Genomic DNA, 20,911 nt, shown 5'->3' on the forward strand with positions numbered 1-20,911 from the left:
TGGGCCTGCAAGTACTGCCCCCGTTATTGATGCATATTATTTGATTATTATAAGCATGGTTTTACAGTTGGTGAAGTTCATTGTGAACAATTTAGTAAAGACTTCAACCAATCATTGTTTTCATCTGCTGACTATGTTCTCCACATAGGTCCAAATCTCAAAATTATAAGAAATAAATAAAAAATGATTAAAAAGAAAATAAGGCAAATCCTCTAATTTGTGAAACTGGAACCATTACATATTTTTGCAAAAAACTTCATTTGTACAGCAATTTTAGCTTTCAAATAATTGTAGTAGAGTACAATATTTCCCTCTGAATTGTAGTGGAGTAGAAGTAGAAATACACAGATAATAATATAACCATGCAAGAACTAAACATTTTGATATCCTTGACCAAAGACATGCAGTCATTAATCTCCAGGGAATTCAAGGATTCAGCTATCTTAACATCACAAAACACACTGAAACCACTGCATTAAATCAACACCAGCATTTTATTTTTTTTCCAAAAGCATGTAAAAAAAAAAAAAAAAAAAAAAAGAAAGAAAATGCACAAAATGATTGTGTATATTGGCGTAGAAAGGGGGTGGGGGCGCTTACATTTTAAAATGTTACACTTCCATACCACAACTAAGCAACAGAGAGAGGGGAGAATAGAGGAGAACGACTGAGAACACAGTCCGAGCGTCCTTTTGCTGTAAGGCCACCTCAATCCACCTCAATCCACAGGTCAAGTCTGTACAGAATACATTTTCAAGGATGCATACATTTAAGATGTCTCGATGACAACAGCATTGGAAAAGTAAGTCCACATCAAGATAAGCACAAAAATGAAATGACTCACAGGTTTAACATTTAGAACATTACACTGCAATCATTCACCTGAGCCTCTTGGCACCAGCGTTAAGTGTACCTTGCCTGCTCTGTTACACTTAGAAGTTGCGATTCACAGATTCTGCAGTTGTACCTTGGCGAACTGCTAACGGAGAATGACAAAGACAGCATTTCTAGATACAATACTCTTGATTTTAAAGCATATTTCTCAGGGATCAAGGGGACCGTTTTAAAAGGGGAAAAAAAGGAAAATATAGAATGTCACAAACAGAATTAGAATTACTTTTTGTGGATAAAATATGGTTGGATTGGGAAAATGGCTGCTGGTTGAGTGAAGTAATCCTATGTTAAAGAGTGGGGCTCTAAACTAAGCAGGTTTGTTTTGAAAAGGCCTTATCAGGAGATTTCTTTGTTAAGATCTGTGCACTCAAAAGGACTTGTTTGAAAAAGGAATAAGATCAGCTATTTATTTCTAAGGCTTCTCTTTAAAAAAAGTAGCACATATCCATCTGTTCAAGTTTAGCTTTCTCCTCTGCACAGCATGCTCGAATTCACAGTAAAACCTTCAGTCACAAAAGTACTTTGTGTCATTCAAGTGTCAGTCAAGTCTCAGTGGTATTCAGACATTTTCCTAAAACGAGATATTTGAATGGCTTTAGACTCATTCTTTGAATAGAATGAAATATAGATGGAGGAAATCTTGTCTAGCTGGGTTAATTTATCTTAGGTGTTAATAAAATAAAATCAAAAAGTGTCTGGAGTGCAGCAGCTGCACTGCGGACCTAGGCAACGTATTCAAAAACTTTGAATAAAGGCTATGTTGAGTTCAGGGGCGAGTCGCTTTTCTTCCTTTCACACTAAACACTACCGTCACGCTTTCCCCAGCAGGGGGTGCTCTGCACCGGGTTTTCCATGCAGCATGCAGGAGCACATCAGGGGATTAATATAGTGACAAACCCTACCTAAGCCCCCTACTGTAAATTCAATATTAAGAAATAGGTCCAGGTGCTAAGATGTAATTAGCTAATAAGACAGGGGATAAGAACAGGAAGGCATTTATGTAAAAAAGAAACCTGTCCACACTTATTCGATGGGACTGGGGGGACTGGGGGGGGGTTAACAAAACGATGGATGTTCAAGTCACTGTGATTGGATTAGATCCGTCTACGTCCACCCAAAAAGACTGTCCAGCTATATAAACACTCTCAAATACAGCAGGGAAAAATCACCACAAGACACCACCAACTGACAAAGCGTGAAATGACGAAGGAACACAAGTGGATGGTTTCCTGCAAGGCTTAAGCTACGTCCAACGACAACTTCATTAGTGACACAGAAATGTAGTCGTAGTGGTCAATTTAACCAACAGCTCCTCTTAAGATGTTTCATCCAACGGAGTGAGGGATGTTAACGAACAAGGCCTCAGTTTCCCTGTGATTATATTGTCTGGTGATCATGTGTGGTCATATGTGCAAGACGAGAGAGTACAGTAAGGTGGGGAATGTTCACTAATCACGAACTACAGCTCTACGTACAGATAGTATACAAAACACAATCTGAGAATTTCAGTAAAATTTCAACCATCGATAAAAGCTCAGAGGATCAATTTATGCCGAGACATCAAATCCAAACCCAAGTGCTTCTAAAAACCTTTAAAAAAGTGATTTACTATGCATAAATGAAACAAATCATTTACAACACAAAGATCTATACAGTCATTAGATAAGGCTATTAAGACCCAGTCATCCATACATGCAAGGATATAAGACTCACAGTGGTCAATAAAATAAGAACAAACCGTGGGATGAAACGGACAATAATTCAACTTAACACAAAAATTTAAAACAAGAGGTGAGCTGTTGCTGATGTGTGCCGTTATTTTTACAGTACTCTGTACCCTGTATGTTCCTCAAATATATGAAACCTGACAAACTGACATAACTGTCTGACAAGCAAAGTAACAATACTGAGGACTGTTATTTTGATTTCTGTTGTTTTTGTTAAAACTATGTAATATTATCTTTAAATCCTGGGGTGAAATTTGACCTGAGTGTATGCTCTACTGCGAAACATGGATGCTCTATAACCCCTCTGATATGTTTGCCTGAGCATACAGTTTACTTTTTAAAAAAAATAAAAATGGGTGCAAATTATTAAAAAGAATAAAAAAGGAAATAAAAGTGATTATTATTATTATTTTACTCCCCATATTAGAGAAGGCTTTTGGTCACAATCAACTACCAATTCCAAACAGGAAATTGGAAAATAAAATGAAGAAAATAGAGATATCAATTAAATTGAATCCAAAATATATATCCACAAAATATTTTTCTTTTTTTATAAGTGGTATGGATTATGACTGGCCAGTCATTTCCAAGCTGTTTGTGCATGTATCTGTTCTGATGGCCTTTAAATAGCGAGTGAGCGCGTGGGAGATTAAACAGTGCCTCAGCATATGAGGCATGTGTTCATCGTGATGTATCGGAGGTGTTAGGAGGAGGAAAAAGAAAGAGGCATGGCTGGGATGGGACGCGGGCATGATTATGCCGTCTTTGTCATATTATCCGGCTCCTTGGAGGCCCAGAGCTCTTTGTGCTGTTTCCGTCCGAAGCCCTCGTCGTAGTTGCCTTTGCTTTTGAACAGCTGCTGAAAGTGGGGTTTACAGTAAAATTCTCCTTGAAGAGCTGCGAAGGTGCCAAGGCTGCGGAGGGCGAGAGGAGGAATGAACCAGTTATATACAAACTAAAAAGGAGATGGAGAAAGTCAAGTAAACACGGAGGAAAACAACAATGCATATAGTCACCTGAGTTTGGCGTTGCAGTGCTTGCAGCAGAAGCATGCTGAATGGAAGACCAGGTTGTTGGCCACCAATCTCTCCATTGGGTAGACCGTTTTCTCACATGATGAGCACACTTCCTTTTGGGTCTTGAAGCTGAAAGACTGAGCACATGAACATACAGATTTATTACACGACAGTGAAACAGGTGATTTGCTCCGTGATCCTCTGAGATGAAAGCTGGCATTTACAAAAAGACAGAAAAATGCAGGAGCGACTTCCTTTGGTCTTTGCTGAGATCAAAAGGCTGAGGACTGTGAAGTGGGGCGAGAGTAACGCACACAGGAGAAGAACAGGGAACCATGAACGAGGGATGAGAAAGTAAAAACAGGCGATGTATATTCACCTTCGAGCGCTGGACAGGTTTCTCTTCAGTGGCGTTCCTGGTGTCCTGGATAAGGAAACAGACAAACAAACTTAACATTTAAACAAATGTATTCGGATGTGTGTACAGCGTCCTGTTATGCTCTAAGAGGCTACAACAAATATCAGGAGAAATCACCCTAGAGCGCTTTGGGATTACAAGCAACTGACGTCACAAGGCTGGAAGAATGTGTTTTTCACTGTCCTCTTATTACCTTTACCAGTGTGTTTTATTGTCAACCCCCCCTTCTTTCTATTTGCTCCATCTGTCTCTTTGCACCCCTGGGAGAGGATCAGGTGCCTTCTGTCTGGTCATGTGAGCTGAGCTGTGGGACGCTCTGCATGGGGCAGACCTCAACATAGCAGAGCAGCTCAACACCAGACATCCAGTTCGGAAACTTCACAAGAAAAAAAAATAATCACATGAAGTCTCTTACAAGTGGTGGGGAGATTACAACACGACCGCCAGTCTTCATCGTTGTAACTTTGAAATAAACGTTTATGGATTACACACTACCATCATGCACAATCGTAGGTTTACTCTGTAACTCTCTGGCTGCAACATAGGTCACCACATTTCCGAGCACACTGAAGGTTCTCAGGAGGAATTTAAAGACTTCCCCCCGAGGCGCTCAGATGGTTAAGGAGACAGAAAAAAAAAAATGCTTGCACCATCTAAAGCTTGAGGAAGTTACACAGTAAAAAAGAATAGGACCGTATCTGCAATCTCAAGTATTGCTTGTCCAGCTCCCAGGAGCAACAAGCACGGCCACATCTTTAAGCAGGGCTAACAGGTAGTTCAGGCGGATAATTATCAGGACACAGCGACATTCAGACGTGTACACAGTGACTGCCATGGAAAAGCCAGTGTGCAGGGAAGAAGGGCAGCCTCTGTTTAGGCAGGGGGGGAAAAGTCCACTGCAGACTTTGCTAAAGCCCTGTTATGTAAGGCAGTTTGGCTGGAGCTGGAGGAAGTGGTGGAGGTGGAGTGGGGAGGGGGGGGTCAGAGGCTGCTACCAGAATTGCTAAGAGAAGGAGATCTTTGGCATCAGAGACAACTGCTGATTCTCTTTTTTTTCCAGGTCAATTACTCTTTGACTTGCAAAATTGGCTTGCTTAGTAGGCAAAAATAAATTCAGGAGTCCGCCACATTGATGGAAATGACAGCATGAAGTCTGACACATGAAGTATCTGCCTCCATCTTCCTCATAGAAATGTTGACCTGCCCGACGATGGTTAAAAGGCGAAAGGTAGTTAAATGGCCAATGATTAGTGTGTTTCACTTTAAAAAAAACATCACAGTGTAACCGCAGTATCACAACGTCTGCAATGAGGATATCTATATGTAAAAAACAATCACAGAGAAGCAGATTCTAGAAAAAAGATATGGACAGGGATTGCTGTTTTTGCTAGTATAGCAGATTTAACACCTTAACATTCAAAAGGTACTACTTCATAAGGACAAAAAACACAAAGGTACCCATTGTTGTTTGCCACCAGGTGGTGTACGTATATTCAAGCCTGTATCTGACACTTTAGTTTTACTTGCCATGAAAAAAAAAGACCAATTACATTCAAAACTAAAAAGGTATAATATGAAATCATTGAAGCTTAGTGTACAGTCATCCTCGGTTTAGTTTGTATTAAGCACACAACTCATGCTGACAAAGACGTCCTGTTCACTGACGTGCAACATCTCTCCTAACTTAATGCAACCAGAGATCAGTTGACAAATGCATATTGGCTCAATAATCTGGACCCTTTTACTTTCATGCACCACTTAACAACAGAGAAGGAAAAGCAGCGAGGCCGTTTTCTGCACTTATGAGAACCGCGTGACATGCTTTTAGGAACGATTGGCTCATTAAGTGAGGCCATGCAGCTTCCTGTAGATGCAATCACATCCCAACTGTCTCCCCTTCATCCCTGCTTCATCTCGAGCTGAGATAATGTGTTGAGGCTAAGCTAGCAGGCAGCTCACACTTTGCTGCTTATCGAGCAGACTGCATGCAAGACCACTTCCTGTTGCTGCAGCAGGGCTGATGAGCCGACATGGTTCTGATCTTCTCAGCATTACTTAACACTGTTGAAAACGTAGAATATGTAAAAGTTCTCACAGACTATTTTCAGGGGAGGTTTATGTCAGCTGTAAGAACAGGAAAATGCAGTCACTAATGAAATAATGAAATCATGAAAAATAATGCAGACACAAATAATGTCTAATGTGAAGGTACAGTATTGCAAGTGTTTTTTGGATTGTTGTAAAAAAATAACGCAGCAAAATAAGTGACCATGTTAGGGGGTAGGCATGCATTCCAAACTCACACACACACACACACACACACACACACACACACAGGCTTCCCGGAAGAATTCAGATTAGCTTGTGCCATCTTGTCTTCTTTTACCTTATATGTGCATGAGACTCAATTGTCACCAAAGAGCACCAATGTGGCAGGAAGTTGATGTGACACATCTGGCTTCCTCTGTCTTGCAGAGTCCCAATGGGGAAGGCTGCATTTTCAAGCCCCAACTGACTTTCATCCCAATGAATGACTGCTGCTAACGACTACTTGTTCTGTTTGGATGCTTTAGCTGCACAGTTAATAAACTACAGGAGATTTATGATCTCTGTCCAGAGGCATACAACTCACACATTAGCTCTAGAGTCCTCCTGGCTAATAAAAAGAGACAAAGGGTAACCAAATACGTGGAGGGGTTGGAAATTAAGGGCCTTCATGAACACAGAACAAGGTGTTCAATGTAAACATAAATAAAGAGGCTTTGTAGTGTAGTCAATTAGATCTGCTCAGACAAACACTGTTTTAACTGTGAAGCAATTTGACATAGTGTGTGAGAAGCCAGAGCCAGCTGGAGAGTTGTGTCTTTTCGAACAAAGAACACTTTCACAGAAGTGGTGAAATCTTCTCACCAGAAAAAAGTTCAACTCTTACCTCACAGCGTCAATCCCTCGCTTCAATTTGAACCACACCTGCAATTCACTATGTGTGTGTGTTTCTGTGTTCTTGGCAACGACCCAGATGATTTTCAAGGATATTGCCAGGTTGCCCTTTTCTCTTGAATTTGTTTAAAAGGAGTAGTTTGGCATCTTGTTTGTTTATTTGCTTTTTTGCTGAGAAATGGATGAAAAGATCAATACCACTCCTGTCTGTATGGTAAATATAAAGCTATGTTTGTACAAATGATAGAACTTGTCAATAAGTGAGTTTTAGAGGTGCTTGTAGGTTGGTTTTATCCTTTGACATGTCATGTCATGCCATGTTAGCTGCTTCCCCCTGTTCCAGTTTTTCTTCTCATTTAACTCTCAGCAAAAAGCAAGTAAGTGTAGGCTATTCTTCAAAACGCGCATCGACATCTGTACACTGAAGGACGAGTTCGGGTTCAACCATTTGTGTAAAACATTCAAAGCATTCCTGTCACAAGTCGCACTGCATTCTGGCCCCTGAGGCCACAGACCGCCCACAAGACAGGGAAGTGAAATGTCCTTAGTCTTTCAAAAATCAGGAAAAATGCAAAAGAGAGAGAATGTGAGGATGTGGTAAAGAAATCAAAATCATTATTGAAGTCAAACAGGCTCCAAAACTACAAACCAGACCCGTCTTGTCTAAATCTCATTGTTTACAAGAGCTAACTGCTAAGTAAATCACAGCCGTTTAGAACAGCTACAACAACTCTAAAGAATACTACGAGGGCAAAAGGTCAACACGTTCATAAAGAGTTCAGATGGGAAGAGGTAACTCCTCTTTTTTCTGATACTAGTGCTGATGGACACGAGACAATTTGACAAACCCTCCCTGCTTCACACTCGATCATCACTGAATACACACTGTGGTGCACCATTCACTGCAACAGGCCCCTAGAAGGGAAGGCAGGTGCTATGTTAACAAACGTCTTACGTCATTAATTCCAAAACGAGGCTCTTACTCTATCTCATCCCTTATTTTTAGAAATGTGATCATTGTTTAATCGTTTGGGACACCGGAGAGGAAAAAAAAAAAAAAAAACACATGAAGAAACTTATCCTTCAAAACACAACTTAAAAGTGTTAATGAGCGCACCATGGGTGTTAAGCGTAACATTTTGGGTATTTTAAGAATCTTACTATATATTGCACTTACTGGACCTGCAGGTCAGGGCACTGAACCAACAACTAAAGCAGCTGCTGCAGGTTAGATATATAGGCTTCCTTTGACTGCAGCCTTTAAATCAATAACTCTGAACATGACGAGACAAAGCGAGTTATGTGGAAAAGATGCCTGAGAAGAAGAAAAAAAAACCTCCAATTCGAGGATTAATAAAAAAAAAAAATTCTGTGATGGAAAAGTATTAGCTGAGGTTTTGACACTTGACTGGCTGGGGAACTGATGAAAGTAGGATGAAACATCCTTCAAAGTGCAGATGGAGGTTTACACCAGTCTGCAGAGTAATCACATCGTTGGGGCGTTTGATCAGCCACTACTTCTCTTCCCTTTTTCTGCTTCCTGTATGCAACGAGAAAGTGACGGGGCACTTTTTCCTCTGCTTGAAGGAACAGGGCATTAAATGTCTGCATGTCTCTTTAGTCAGCTGGAACCAGACGGACACTTGTTTTTTCACTTCCTGTCTGGGGAGGCTGTAAAGATCCAGATAAAACATTTTAAATGAATATGTGTTTATGTTGCTGTTTATGTCAACTTAAGGAAGGAGGGAAGAATTAGGGCTCCAACTACCGCTTGTATCTATATTCAATTACCTGATAATTTTGTTGAACTTAACAACTAACCCGTCTGTCTATTAAATGTCAGAAAATCCTCACATTAGAGAAACTAGAACTAGGACTAAGTTTGACATGTGTACTTGAAAAATGACATTAAGGATTAATCTATTATCAAAATAGTAGACGTTTATCTTTCTGTTGACCCACTTATTGTTTAAACAACTAATCAGGTCTAGGTTACTTTTAGACCATGGAAAAAGGGTGTATTTAAGAAGTGTTTTTACCCTTGTGGTTTTGTTCATTTAAAAATATTACTGCGTAAAAATCCAAAACGGTCACATTATACCATTATAATAAACTTCTGCCCTTTCAGATGTAAAAGATTATACTGATTTTAAACTTGTAATTAATAGCCAGCAACTCGGATAACCTTAAGTTATGTGTGCCTGTCTAACTTAAAAACAGGCCTTTGTCACTCCTTTTAAAGAAGTTTCCAGAGGGCATAATTAAAACTACTTAAGTACTCTGATCGTTTGTGCCAGAGATCTATCTGATACCAAGCTAAGACATCTCGTAAAATCTGATTCTAATAAGAAAGTCAGAAAGCCAACTACAATGTCTGTTAAAAAAATTGTATTAAATCTATTTTTTTTTTTTTTTATCCCTAAACCAAATGGTGTTCAAACCTGCAATGATAATAAAAAAGAATGCTTGGTGCTGGTATGCTGCAGCAGCTGGTCTGTTTATATTTTCCTCTTAAAATTGCAAAGAACAAAACCAGTGAAAGAATGTGTTGAAGACATGGAGCCTGTGTTGACTTGACGTAGCGATGTTGTGGCCTTCTGCTACCTGCTGAAGGTAGAATAAAAACAGACGCTTCTTCTGATCAGATGTTATCGCATACTCTAGAAGAGGGGGAACATTTCACAACCAAATTCTCCTCCAGGACAAGAATTCAGGAGAACATGCCCCATCCCATCTTCCCAAAAAAAAAAAAGAATTCACATGCAAATATTTGCTTTGTGATCGCAGAAAATTTACATCACACACTGAAGGCTCCTTAACTGCAAGCTGAGACGTTGTCGACTCAAGAAATAAGAGATAAGGGACTAAATGTTTTAGACTTTTTCCCACTAAATAGGTCACCTAGAGTAGTTAGTTCCCAAAGATCAAAGGCAGATCATTTCAGTCAAAGTGAGTAGATTCCAACTGAGCTCTGCAGACTTCAAAATGTGACAGAGCCTGCATTAGACATGTGTAGAGAGCCACAGAGATACAAAGCAATGCGAGAACATGGTTGTTGTTGTTGTTGTTGTGACAATTAATACTGAGAATATTCACAAGCAGGTTGAGTGGCCTGAAATGAGCTTTATGTTCCTTTGTTTACACAATCACCCGGACTATATTTTTCATATAACAAAAAAAACACTGTAACACAGTAAATGATTGGGAATGGGAAAGAAAGGAACAGGTATGCAGCTAGTTAAAACTATTAGTCTGACCATTTCAGCCTGCAGCTCTATCGCCTGGACCTGCTGGCGACTCATTTATTACTGTTCTGCACATCTGACAGCAGGAAAGCAACATATGGCACTTCTGTCATGCCCAACAATTCAGGGTTTTTTGCCGTTAATTGTTATTGTTTGACAAAAGAGCATATGGTCTAACAAAATAAATGTCCCTACTGCTGCTTTGGACAACGCACTTTGTCTAAATCGGCATTATTGTGAGAAAACTCACATTGCAGCAGAAGCCTCTCAAATCCATCAAAATACTGACATAAATCAGCCAGCAGAGCGGCGTGTCAATCCGTGCTGTCAACGCTGACTAAAATTACAGTCAGGCAGCCGACTGACAGCGGCAGGAAATGAAAATGACCATATACTTACTTAAGCCCTGTCGCCATATGCCAGGGCTATAATGACAGACTACTGTAAATGTGGTGCCCCGGATGGATAAAAAGTGGTTTTACCAGACCACAGAGCAGTTTGTAAACTACTCAACAACACAAACACAGGCATCCGATTTGATTTTCTTACAACTGGCTTAGAGTTTTAAATACAATGCTGATTTACACAGGTTTAATCCACTTACTCATCCATTTTGTACAACTAAGATGCTCAGCAGCTGTAAGCAAGTTCATAAACAGAAGCGGACATTTCGTCCACTGGTATCCCAGTGGAGATTTCTTTTTTTGGAGTTGACCAGTCATTTATCATGGGATAAAACCTGGATAAGTTTTGAGAAAACCTGCATATGCTAGCTGGAGGACATGTGGCATGTAAAGACCCCATTAAGGTTTCTGCTCAGTCTGAACGAAGGGGAGTGGCTGAGAGAGATGATCAGAAACCTTGATACGGTTATGATCATGCATATGGGGAGAGGAATAACCAGGATTTCACATTTTTCTCTGCAAACCGGCATTTCTCAAATAAGACCAGGATATTAATGTGAATGGCAATAATATACATTTGGGAAAACCTTATGGTCAAAGTTGTGCTGTAAACTCCCCACCTCCACCTCCACCTTAATTGAATTAAAACTAATCCCAAAATGTTTTTGGTTTTTTTTGCTTTATTTTATGTGACAATTTTTTTAATGCAACACTGCATCAGGCCAGTTACAACAACAACAACAACAACAACAACAACAACAACAACAACAACCACCACACTAATCTGTTTTGGATTGTAACTTGAACTGCTGCTGGAACAAAACAAGAAACATAAAATCACGGCACATAATATCAAAACCACAAATCAATTAAGAATCCGGCTGATAGGGAGTGCAATTAAATTAATTATTCATAATGCACATGGCCAAAACTAGAGGGACAAATTTTTTTTTTGGTTTGTTAAATGTATAATTCAGTGAGTTTAAATCCCCTTTGATATTAATTAGCCAGCAGGCTAGCTAACTAACAGACCTTAAAACACTGCTGGCCTTTAGAGGAGCACGACGGCGGGCGTTTACATGCACATAGAAATGCAACACAAAAACCTGATTTAATATTATTATATATCCCAATACAACAAGGAGACCACGGCGGATACAGCCACCCGGCTCCCGGTTAGCTAGCCCCGTTAGCGGGGTGGACGGACATCATCACCTCACCTCATCTCATCACACACACACAAAAAGGAGCAGAGAGGAGAGCAGCGGAGGGAGGGGAGTCTGCAGACTAACAGACGATTTAAAAAAACACGCTCACCATCTGTGCTTCTTGTCTGCGACTCGCTGGCCGATCACGTCTGTTAACTCAGAGGCTGGAGATGGATATTTGCTATCTCATTCAGTTTTCTGCGAGGCTTTTGTCTGCGGTCGCTGGCCCCGGTGCCGGTGAGTTTCTGCCTCTAGCCTCCGCTTCGCTTCACGTCTCGGTTTTCAACAGAACGTTTTTTCTCTTTTTTTTCCTCTCCGGCAGGATGTCGCACGCTATTGGTTCGCATCTGTTCGTGATGCATTCAGCGTCTGTCGGACAAATGATTACTTATAGTGGAACAGGGATGTCACTGTCAAGCTTTTATATAAATGTTACCCCACCCCACAACAAGCTTCAGTGCTGGAAGTAGTACGAAGATATTTTACAGTAAAAAGTAGTATTACCACAATGTAAAAGTACTAGCTTGAGTTCCACATTCAAAAGTTGACTTTATACAAAAGTATTGATATCAGAATATACGTACAGAACCGAACGTAAACGTAGCCTACTCATGGTGCACAATGGCCAATTTCATTAGCGTTTTCTGATGCATTAATGGGTACATCATTTTAAGGGGGATAATGTATTTGTTTTATAATCTAATAGCTAGTGATTAAAGTCTGAGCTTAACCTACGTGTCTACGACCAATATATATGATTATATAATATTCCTTATATTTTATCCCTATATTTAACTTCTGTGCTTCTGTCTTGCATTGTTTTACTTGCATTATTTTCAATTAGTACACATTTTCTGATTTTTTTTTCTATTACATTTTGTATTAATTCAAACAAACAGCGTAACTGGTAAATTAAATTATCAAATACAAATAGTAGAGTAAAAATACAATATTTGCTTCTGAACTGAAGGGAAGTAGACTCGTTACGTTTATTTCACCGCTATAGTTACTACCTTTACACACAAAAAAACATGAATTCCTTACAAAAGAAGTCTCTGATGGATAATGATAGATACAAACATAACAGACACAATAACACTTCTGGCCAATACTTTCAAAATAAATCTAACTGAAGCAATCAGAAATGATGACGTTAATCGTTCTTTCGTGATCACTGTCGGAGGTTACAACTCAATATTATTAGAATTATCACTATTAATAACATTCCCTTTGTCATCAGACAGAAACAAAGGGGGGAATTAACGGTTGATTCAGGCAATGGAAATCTGCCCCCCAGTGGTGACAGTGAGGAAATACACAATACAAAAACATCAATTTGATGTAGTTGCATAAAAAAACAAATTTAAACTGTAAAGACGTTTTTGGTTGGAAATCAATGGAGTGACATATTTTGACTGTCAAAAAAAGAAGACACAAAAGTAGATGTCAAAGGTGTCTTTTTATTCAAAACCTCATGTTCCATGTGTGAATGAACACTTCAAATTCCTCTCATACAAACAAATTTCTTTCTTGAAAAACATTTCAAAAGCAAAGACAGACTAAATGCCAAATAAAAGGCACTTCACTAGAACTCGAATACAAGACACAAAAAGAGCTACATAGTTTAAACATACGTGTGTGTGTGTGTGTCTGAATCATCACAGAGCGCTTTTGAAAAATGAAACAATTTTAAGAGTTATCTTTGTACATTGACAAAATGCAAAACACACAAAACACTCTTGGCAAAGAATTAGGAAAAAAAATGAACCCTCAGGTTTACAAGCACAAAAGCATTTTAGGAGCTCAGTGAGATGAAGCAAGGCGATAACCAACATAATCCTAGTTCTGAATTGTTTATCGACAGCAGGATTCATTACCACTCTATTGTTTAATCCTACTGAATAACAACAACAGTCTTGATGATAAATGTACAGTGACTGTCTCTGAGCTGCACTGCTCCTTTGAGCTCTGACCAAATCATGAGGTCCCTTTCCAACCTCACCGTACACTTTTATTCAAAGTCCACAAAATCCCCCCTTATGGTCCTGTGCTTGTGTCAGCCTCTGATATGCTCTGCTATCTGCCTACCCAACAGACAAGCTCACCATGGAGCAGTTATTTCAACATATTATTCTATTGATGTGTTTATTTTTTTGTTTCTTTAGTTGTCCCACCGACTCTTTCTACGCTTTGGTGGTTCGGGGACAGCAAAGCTATCATCTCCTCTATCCCTCCCCTCTACACTCCCCCTGTCTCCCCCGTCCCTCTCACTCCTCCGATCTTCTCTCTCCCTTCCCTCTGCACTCCCCCTGTCTCCCCCGTCCCTTTCAACCCTACGATCTTCTCTGTCCCTCCCCTCACCCCCGTCCCTCTCACTCCTACGATCCTCTCTGTCCCTCCTGCTTCCCTCTCCATTACGACCTTCGCTATTGCGGCTGCTGCTGTGGCGCTCCCGGTCCCCGTGGCGGTCGCGATCTCGGTCTCCGTGGCGCTCCCGGTCTCCGTAGCGATCCTCTCCCCCGTGTCGATCGCCCCTGTCGCTGTGGCGGTAACTGTCTTGGCGCCCCCGGTCCTCCCCGTGCCTTTCCCGAGGGATGTCTCTCTGTGGGGGAGGTGCGGGAGGAGGGAAGCTGTGCTGTGAACTGGTTTGACTGGTGGGCACGGAGCTCAGGGAGCCAGCGCTGGTGAAGCCAGGCATGGGCATGGACATGGACAAGGTGGCGCTCTGGGACCGCTCTGGGCCATTGGCGGACTCGGTCGGCACAGAGCTCAAGCTGCCGGCACTAGTCCAGCATGACGAGCTGTTGGACTTAGTGGTGAGCTTCGGAGGGCCGCTGGACGCAGCTACAAAGTGGCTCTTATACTGAGCCTGGAAGAAGAGGAGACATTGAGAGGAAGAGATTAGCTGTCTGGAAAGCAAAACAAGGAATGCTGGGTGGTGATAGCATGCTGATTTAAATATAGTAGACTTAAACATTTCTTGGCCAGGTGCTGCAACTTTTGCTTTTGAGAAGTCACTCACTTCCACAGTGTTTGTTTGAAAATGTTAAGACTTCGTGCTATGAGTGACAGCAACACACCAGTCTTAGATGTCATGAGAATTTTTGCCCTCTCAGCCATAACACAAGTAATAATAAAATAGTATTTCAGTATCACGCTCAGATCAAGAAACAGGAAAGAAAAAGACATTCATATCAATAGCTGTGAAATAAAGTTAAAGATCTAACAAAGACATAATACTTAAAGACAGAACTAGTTAGGTAGAGTTCTACCTGGAAGGCTTGTTTCATAGCAGACATGCGATCTCCCATTGCCCCACTGGTTGGTTTGCTGTAGCCTTCAAAGCTACTAGTGGAAGACAAAAAGTTGCCGCTGCGTTCCTGTAGAAACAACCAAGAGTTACTCACATATCTCTGAATTTTCCCTTAATATCACCATGAATCTCCATGATATAAAAGAAGTATCTTCGCCACCATAGAGCATTTATTGCTGTCAGAAGGTTGAAGTTTACCGGTGGGGTCTGGTATTTTTGTTAAAAAATGTCCATTAAAAAGTGTGTAATAATTCCTATGATTGTACCCACATTATGGGAGAAAAGCAGATTTAGGGTGAGGCAATTATTTACTCACAGAACTTTCAGCCCCCAGGCCGGGTCTCTCTCTGTAACCAAGACCACCTCCGCCAATATTCAGCTTCTTTCCTTTCCCACTCTTGAATCTGGATTTCCTGAACCAGGGATTCTGGGAAAAGATGTGAACAGCATCAAGTTAAAAACATTAAATCCGGAAAAAAACAGCACTCTACAACTTTTTTTGATTCTTTGACTTATCTATCTCACCTGCATGGCTAAATCCATCAGTTCTTTGGAAACGGCTTGATTGGCTCCCTCTAGATTTCGAACGAGGTCACCAGCGAACGTGGTGTCTTTGTTGGTGAGGAGAGTGTAAGCCACGCCCTTCTCTCCAGCGCGACCAGTTCGACCAATCCTGTGTGTGTGCGTGTCGATGTCTCGTGCCACATCGTAGTTTACCACTGTGCGAATGGATGGGATGTCCAGACCACGAGCTTGGGGGGGAAAGCAGGAAAATGTTATGCAATGTTAATCTTTTGGGGTCATTAAGATCCTATAGTGTTTTTACTCATATCTCGATATAAAATAGACTAAACTGTCACAAAGCCAAGGTTTGAAATGTGACAAAAATACATTCATGCAAAAGCTAAAAAAGAAAGTGACAAAGAGATAAAGAAATGGGAAGTAGAAAACCTCTCCCATCTCCATCACCACCTCCTCTTGAACTCACCAGCTACATCAGTGGCCACCAGAACAGGCAAATTCTTCTTCTTGAAGTCGCTGATGACCTTGTTCCTCTCACTCTGGTCCATGTCTCCGTGCAGGAGGCCCAGGCTGTAGCCCTCCTGGGTCAGGTTAGTAGCCAGTTCCTCACAGTTTGACTTCTTAGTGACAAAGATGAGGACTGATCCGGAGGAGGTGAACTCCACCAGCCGCCGGGTAAGCCAGCTCCATTTATCTGTCGCGCTGTGCAGCATCTCCACAATCTGGGTGACATCCTCATTGGCCTGGTCAGAGAAGTAAGGGGATTTCAAACAGGGGATCGGCATGTTAAACCTGTATTTTCCTTTTGTTACATTTTAATGAAAGTGTGAATAGTGTACACCTAAAAACATTTATTTTAAATACAAGTTTTTATTGTTCAATGAAACTTTTAATTAGGACTATTGTAACTGTATTTCTATGACGCTGCATACCTCTCCGATGTCTCCCTGCACCACACGGATAGGGTCGACCAAGATGTCTCTGGCAAGCCTTTCTATCTTCTTTCGGAAAGTAGCACTAAACAGAAGCGCTGTGAAGGAAATCATATTAAGTAATAAAAAGTAAATAAAAAAATGCTCTGAAACCCCGCTATCCATGACAATGAAGCATTGTCTTAATACTTAAGGAAACACACTTACTCTGTCTGTCTGGGCGGACATGGCTAGCAACAGATCTAACCTGATATTCTGAAAGGGAAAACAGAAATAAGATGTAGTGTCCAAAACAGGCTTAAAACATTGTTGATACAACACATATAATGCCCACTCACCGAAACCCATATCAAACATGCGATCCGCCTCATCAAACACCAGGTATGACACTCTCTGAAGGGACGTGGCCTTCTTCTTCACATGGTCAATCAGGCGACCCTGTGCGAAAACAAAAACTGTAAATTTCCCATTTGTTGCAGCAGAGGAGCGTGCATTTTATTCTTAGAAGGCAGGTCGAAAACAAAAGTTGGTAGTCTTTTCTCTTACCGGAGTGCACACCACAATCTCTGCTCCCTCCTGCAGAGCTTTGGCCTGCTCCCACATGCTGCCTCCTCCATAAACTGCCACAGAACGCAAAGAGTAAGCTTTCCCAAAACGCTTACATTCTGCATGGATCTGGCAAAGGGACACATATTAGTGAACCAACTCCCTTAACAATGCATTTCTTAGAAAATAGCAAAGCAAATATCCTCTATAGATTCACAAAGTCCGACTCACTTCCTTCCCATTTCTTACCTGCTGACAAAGCTCTCTGGTGGGACACACAATGATGGCGATCGGCCCCTCTCCTGGCTCCAGTTCCTTTTGGTCCATGATGTGAACCAGCATGGGCCAGATAAAAGCTGCAGTTTTTCCACTTCCAGTTTTTGCAATACCAATCATGTCACGTCCAGACAGAGCTATGGGCACACCCTAAAACCAAGATTGAGAACAAAAACAACAAAGATTCCTCATAAAAATCGTCAAAAAAACCACCCAACTTTTAATACTCAACAAAATTACAACCTTAAGATAAACTTGCATTATACCTGGCACTGAATCGGTGTGGGCTGAGTGTACTCGGACTTGCGGATTTGGTGCATTAACTGCTCATCAAAGTTGAAGTGGGCAAAGCTAGTAGAAGGTTTTGGAGGGGCGGCACCAGATACCTGAGAAAGACAAGAAAAAATCCAAAGACTGTTATTAGGATGTTAATGACGTAAACATGACAAAGACCCATGTCTCCAAAGATTTTTTTCACAGTCACCACTGCGAGACATATGGATAAAAATTGGATTTGGGCCAAACAAAATGACTGAATGAGAGGAATAACTACTATTACATTTGTATCACTTTAGCTATATAACATTGAAATACTTGTTTGCATGAATCCCTGACTTACCCGTAAATTCAATTTGTGCCTTAACTCCAACACTTGAGTTCCATTCAGGCTGCTGAGCTCTTCATGCTCATTGTAAAAGTTTTTCTCAAAGGGTGGGTAATCAATCTATAGACGAAAAGACAAAAGAATTGCAACAAAATCATTCATACGAGACACGTTAAAAGACATAAAATATGAATCCATAGTTGAGACAATACTCTTAAACTGTCTGTGCTCAAACAGTAGTGTCAAATGTACCTCAGAATGGTCAATGGGGGGAAGCGGCAAGATGATTTTCTTGGCGGCGGGTGCGATTGGGTTCCCGTCACTGTCATAGTCAATATTTTCATCCTCCTCCTCTAGGGTCATCCCGGCTGTGGGATTCTCTGCCATGTAGCGGAAGTAGGCTTCCTGCAGAGAGCACAGCATTTCATGTGAAAAACTGAGCCGGTGTGCTGCTTACTACAGCGTCCAGGTAACTCACAACCTGAGGAAACATTCAGCTCAACAGATGGAAAGATTAATTACAGTCTGTCATCATCATACTACTTGTCAATATAAAAATCAACAATTAAACATGCTTTTTCAAACTTTCTAGACAGCAAGAATAATCACAATAAAAACAACTCCATCATAATAATCCTAAATGCAACCTGCGTGGTCAGATAGAGGGAAGGGCAGGGGGCTTTATAACATTAGAGAGGATTTAGGGGATGTTTGGTCTGGAGACCTCTCTTTGATCAACGATGTAGTAGATGAAGAACTTTGGAGGGCTCACTCACTTGTTCATCTTCTTCTTCAATGTCATCACGAATACCCCTGAAATGACAAGTGGAGAAAAAAAAAAACTTCCCTGCGGCTCGTTCATACACCAAAGACAGCCCACAACCCATTATGACTAAGGTTGGTGCTTACCTGATAAAATGTATTAAGCCAGCAAAAACATTGCTGGATGTGCCATGCTTTGTGCCAGTAATCAATGAAAATGTAAGATGTAATTTCTGCATGAAGATAACTGCTATTGGTAGTGAAGATAGTAAATAGTGCAGGGGTTACATACAAATTAACAGCATTATTAGCTCAAATTAGGGGGCTTACACTTTCGCTCACAAAATATTACATCATGTGGGCGATCATATTTTTTTCCCCCATTCTAGGCAAATTTTAATCTAAGCACCTACATGATAACCTCTGAAGTGACTAAAAATCAAACATTTGAGGCTTACTTGGCTGACTTTTTCTCCTTTTCCTTTTCCTCTAGTTTCCTCATGTCTTTAGCTGCTTGGCTCTGGAAAGAAAAAAGAAAATAATATTTGTTTGAGGAAAAACAGCAGATTAAGTAGTTTGAAGCATTTTCTACTTTTGCTCTGCCGGACTATAGTTCTCTTCTCACCTCAACCTCTGCCATGAAGGCGTCCAGTGGGTCATCTTCACTGTCTGACCCACCACCAGACTGCATCTGCTGCCGTGTGGGCGAGTTCTCAGCTGGGATGTACGGCAGATCAACATTGCTGCTGGACTCCTCTTCATCATCCTCAAAATACCTTGTTGAAAATGACAAAGATGCAGTTTTTTAATTATTCAATACCACAAATCATATCATTTCTGAAGGGGTTGAACGAGTGTATATTTGTATGGGAGAGGTGCAATACTCACGCATTTTCCTCATCAAAATTGGCTCTTTTTGTCCCTATTTTGTAGAAAGATGGGAGCTGCTGGCCCTTCCCATATCCACTTGATCCAGGGGCTCCAAATGATGTGTTTGGGTTCGGAGGAACACTAGGTTCTTCTTTTTTCCCTGCAAGGGAAAATCCTCCAAATCCAAACCCTCGCTTCACACCTGGACCACCTTTGTTCCAGTTCATGGCTGTGCTGTAAAAACAAACACCAAATCTTGTTTTAAAACACCTGGCATCTATCCATGTGCCTTTGTTCTTTATAGAGGATGCTCCCAATTAAATATGACTCAGCACTTAATCATGGAAACCTCTCTTCAGCTAGTCCCAGACAGCCAGAACTATCTCACAGCAATGACACCATAAGCAGGTGTATTTTGAGAAACGATGTGTGTTTCACTAGAAATTAGACCGATTATTAGTTAATTTAGCCCTGATTGCCATTCCCTTTTTTTTAATTTTAGTTAGTTGCTTTTCAAATTAGCAGAATAACCCACTGCATAGTTTTTATTGACTTTCTCCTTTGCAACAACATTGAAGATCAGCATTACCTTAACATCATAAACAACACCATACATCTAACTGTCGTAGCTGTGCAGATTAAAAACATAAAACGAATATTGCAATATAACGTTAAAAGCTAGAAAATGACAATTTAATTAATGTGCATGGAGGCACGCATGTTTGCCAAAAAAGCAACACTACATTATTCAGGTATAATTGACGTCAGGTTCTGCAGGACAAAACGTTATCAGGCGGCGAAACTGGCAACCTAAAGCTAATTAACCGTTTACTAATCATGACAGCATTAGCATTCAGCCGAGGGCTCGGGGGAGGTTACTTTTGTCCCAGTAACCGTATAACAACACCACACTGGCCCCCGTTACACATAACGTTAGCGTTAGCTCAAGGCCGCAAAATGAGGCCGAGAGAGGGGTGTGCGAGGCTAGGCTCGATACCCCGGTAATGGGTTGTAGTTGGGCTGCACTTCACTACCATGCGCAGTACACGATAACAATAATCGTTGGCTGGATGTATCAATCATGTCGTTGAAGGGGCAAACAGGGCGCATTTACCTGCTACTTGTGCCAGTAGAACCTTCAATGTTTTCAGAAGACCAAGAGGCGCCTACGTCATCAGTGCGCGCCAAGAGTCCGTCTACGTCAGTCAGTGCGCGACGACGACGCTCTAAAGCG

General features: G+C 41.0%; 2 protein-coding genes across 3 annotated transcripts; both read right to left on the reverse strand.

Moving 5' to 3' along the window:
• Positions 1-524: 524 nt before the first annotated feature.
• limd2 (LIM domain containing 2) lies at positions 525-12,171 on the reverse strand. The gene is made up of 4 exons (XM_054607311.1): positions 11,962-12,171; positions 4,017-4,061; positions 3,638-3,774; positions 525-3,535 (listed from the first exon to the last, which is right to left on the reverse strand). Exons 1-4 carry the CDS (start codon positions 11,962-11,964, stop codon positions 3,376-3,378), a joined length of 345 nt encoding a protein of 114 aa, XP_054463286.1. The 5' UTR covers positions 11,965-12,171; the 3' UTR covers positions 525-3,375.
• Positions 12,172-13,299: 1,128 nt separating this feature from the next.
• ddx42 (DEAD (Asp-Glu-Ala-Asp) box helicase 42) lies at positions 13,300-20,896 on the reverse strand. 2 transcript variants are annotated; one of them, XM_054606800.1, is made up of 18 exons: positions 20,792-20,896; positions 19,696-19,911; positions 19,433-19,583; positions 19,266-19,327; positions 18,822-18,858; positions 18,298-18,450; positions 18,061-18,165; positions 17,708-17,827; positions 17,415-17,591; positions 17,166-17,294; positions 16,958-17,057; positions 16,827-16,874; positions 16,620-16,717; positions 16,154-16,430; positions 15,691-15,917; positions 15,482-15,592; positions 15,125-15,232; positions 13,300-14,721 (listed from the first exon to the last, which is right to left on the reverse strand). In XM_054606800.1, the coding sequence occupies exons 2-18, from the start codon at positions 19,902-19,904 to the stop codon at positions 14,014-14,016; spliced, it is 2,820 nt and encodes a 939-aa protein (XP_054462775.1). In that variant the 5' UTR covers positions 19,905-19,911; positions 20,792-20,896; the 3' UTR covers positions 13,300-14,013. The 2 variants fall into 2 exon arrangements, with proteins under 2 accessions (XP_054462775.1, XP_054462774.1); XM_054606799.1 differs by lacking the exon at positions 20,792-20,896 and adding an exon at positions 20,712-20,732.
• Positions 20,897-20,911: the final 15 nt, after the last annotated feature.

This window comes from Anoplopoma fimbria, chromosome 11 (assembly GCF_027596085.1).
Source record: "Anoplopoma fimbria isolate UVic2021 breed Golden Eagle Sablefish chromosome 11, Afim_UVic_2022, whole genome shotgun sequence".
NCBI classification, from domain to species: domain Eukaryota; kingdom Metazoa; phylum Chordata; class Actinopteri; order Perciformes; family Anoplopomatidae; genus Anoplopoma; species Anoplopoma fimbria.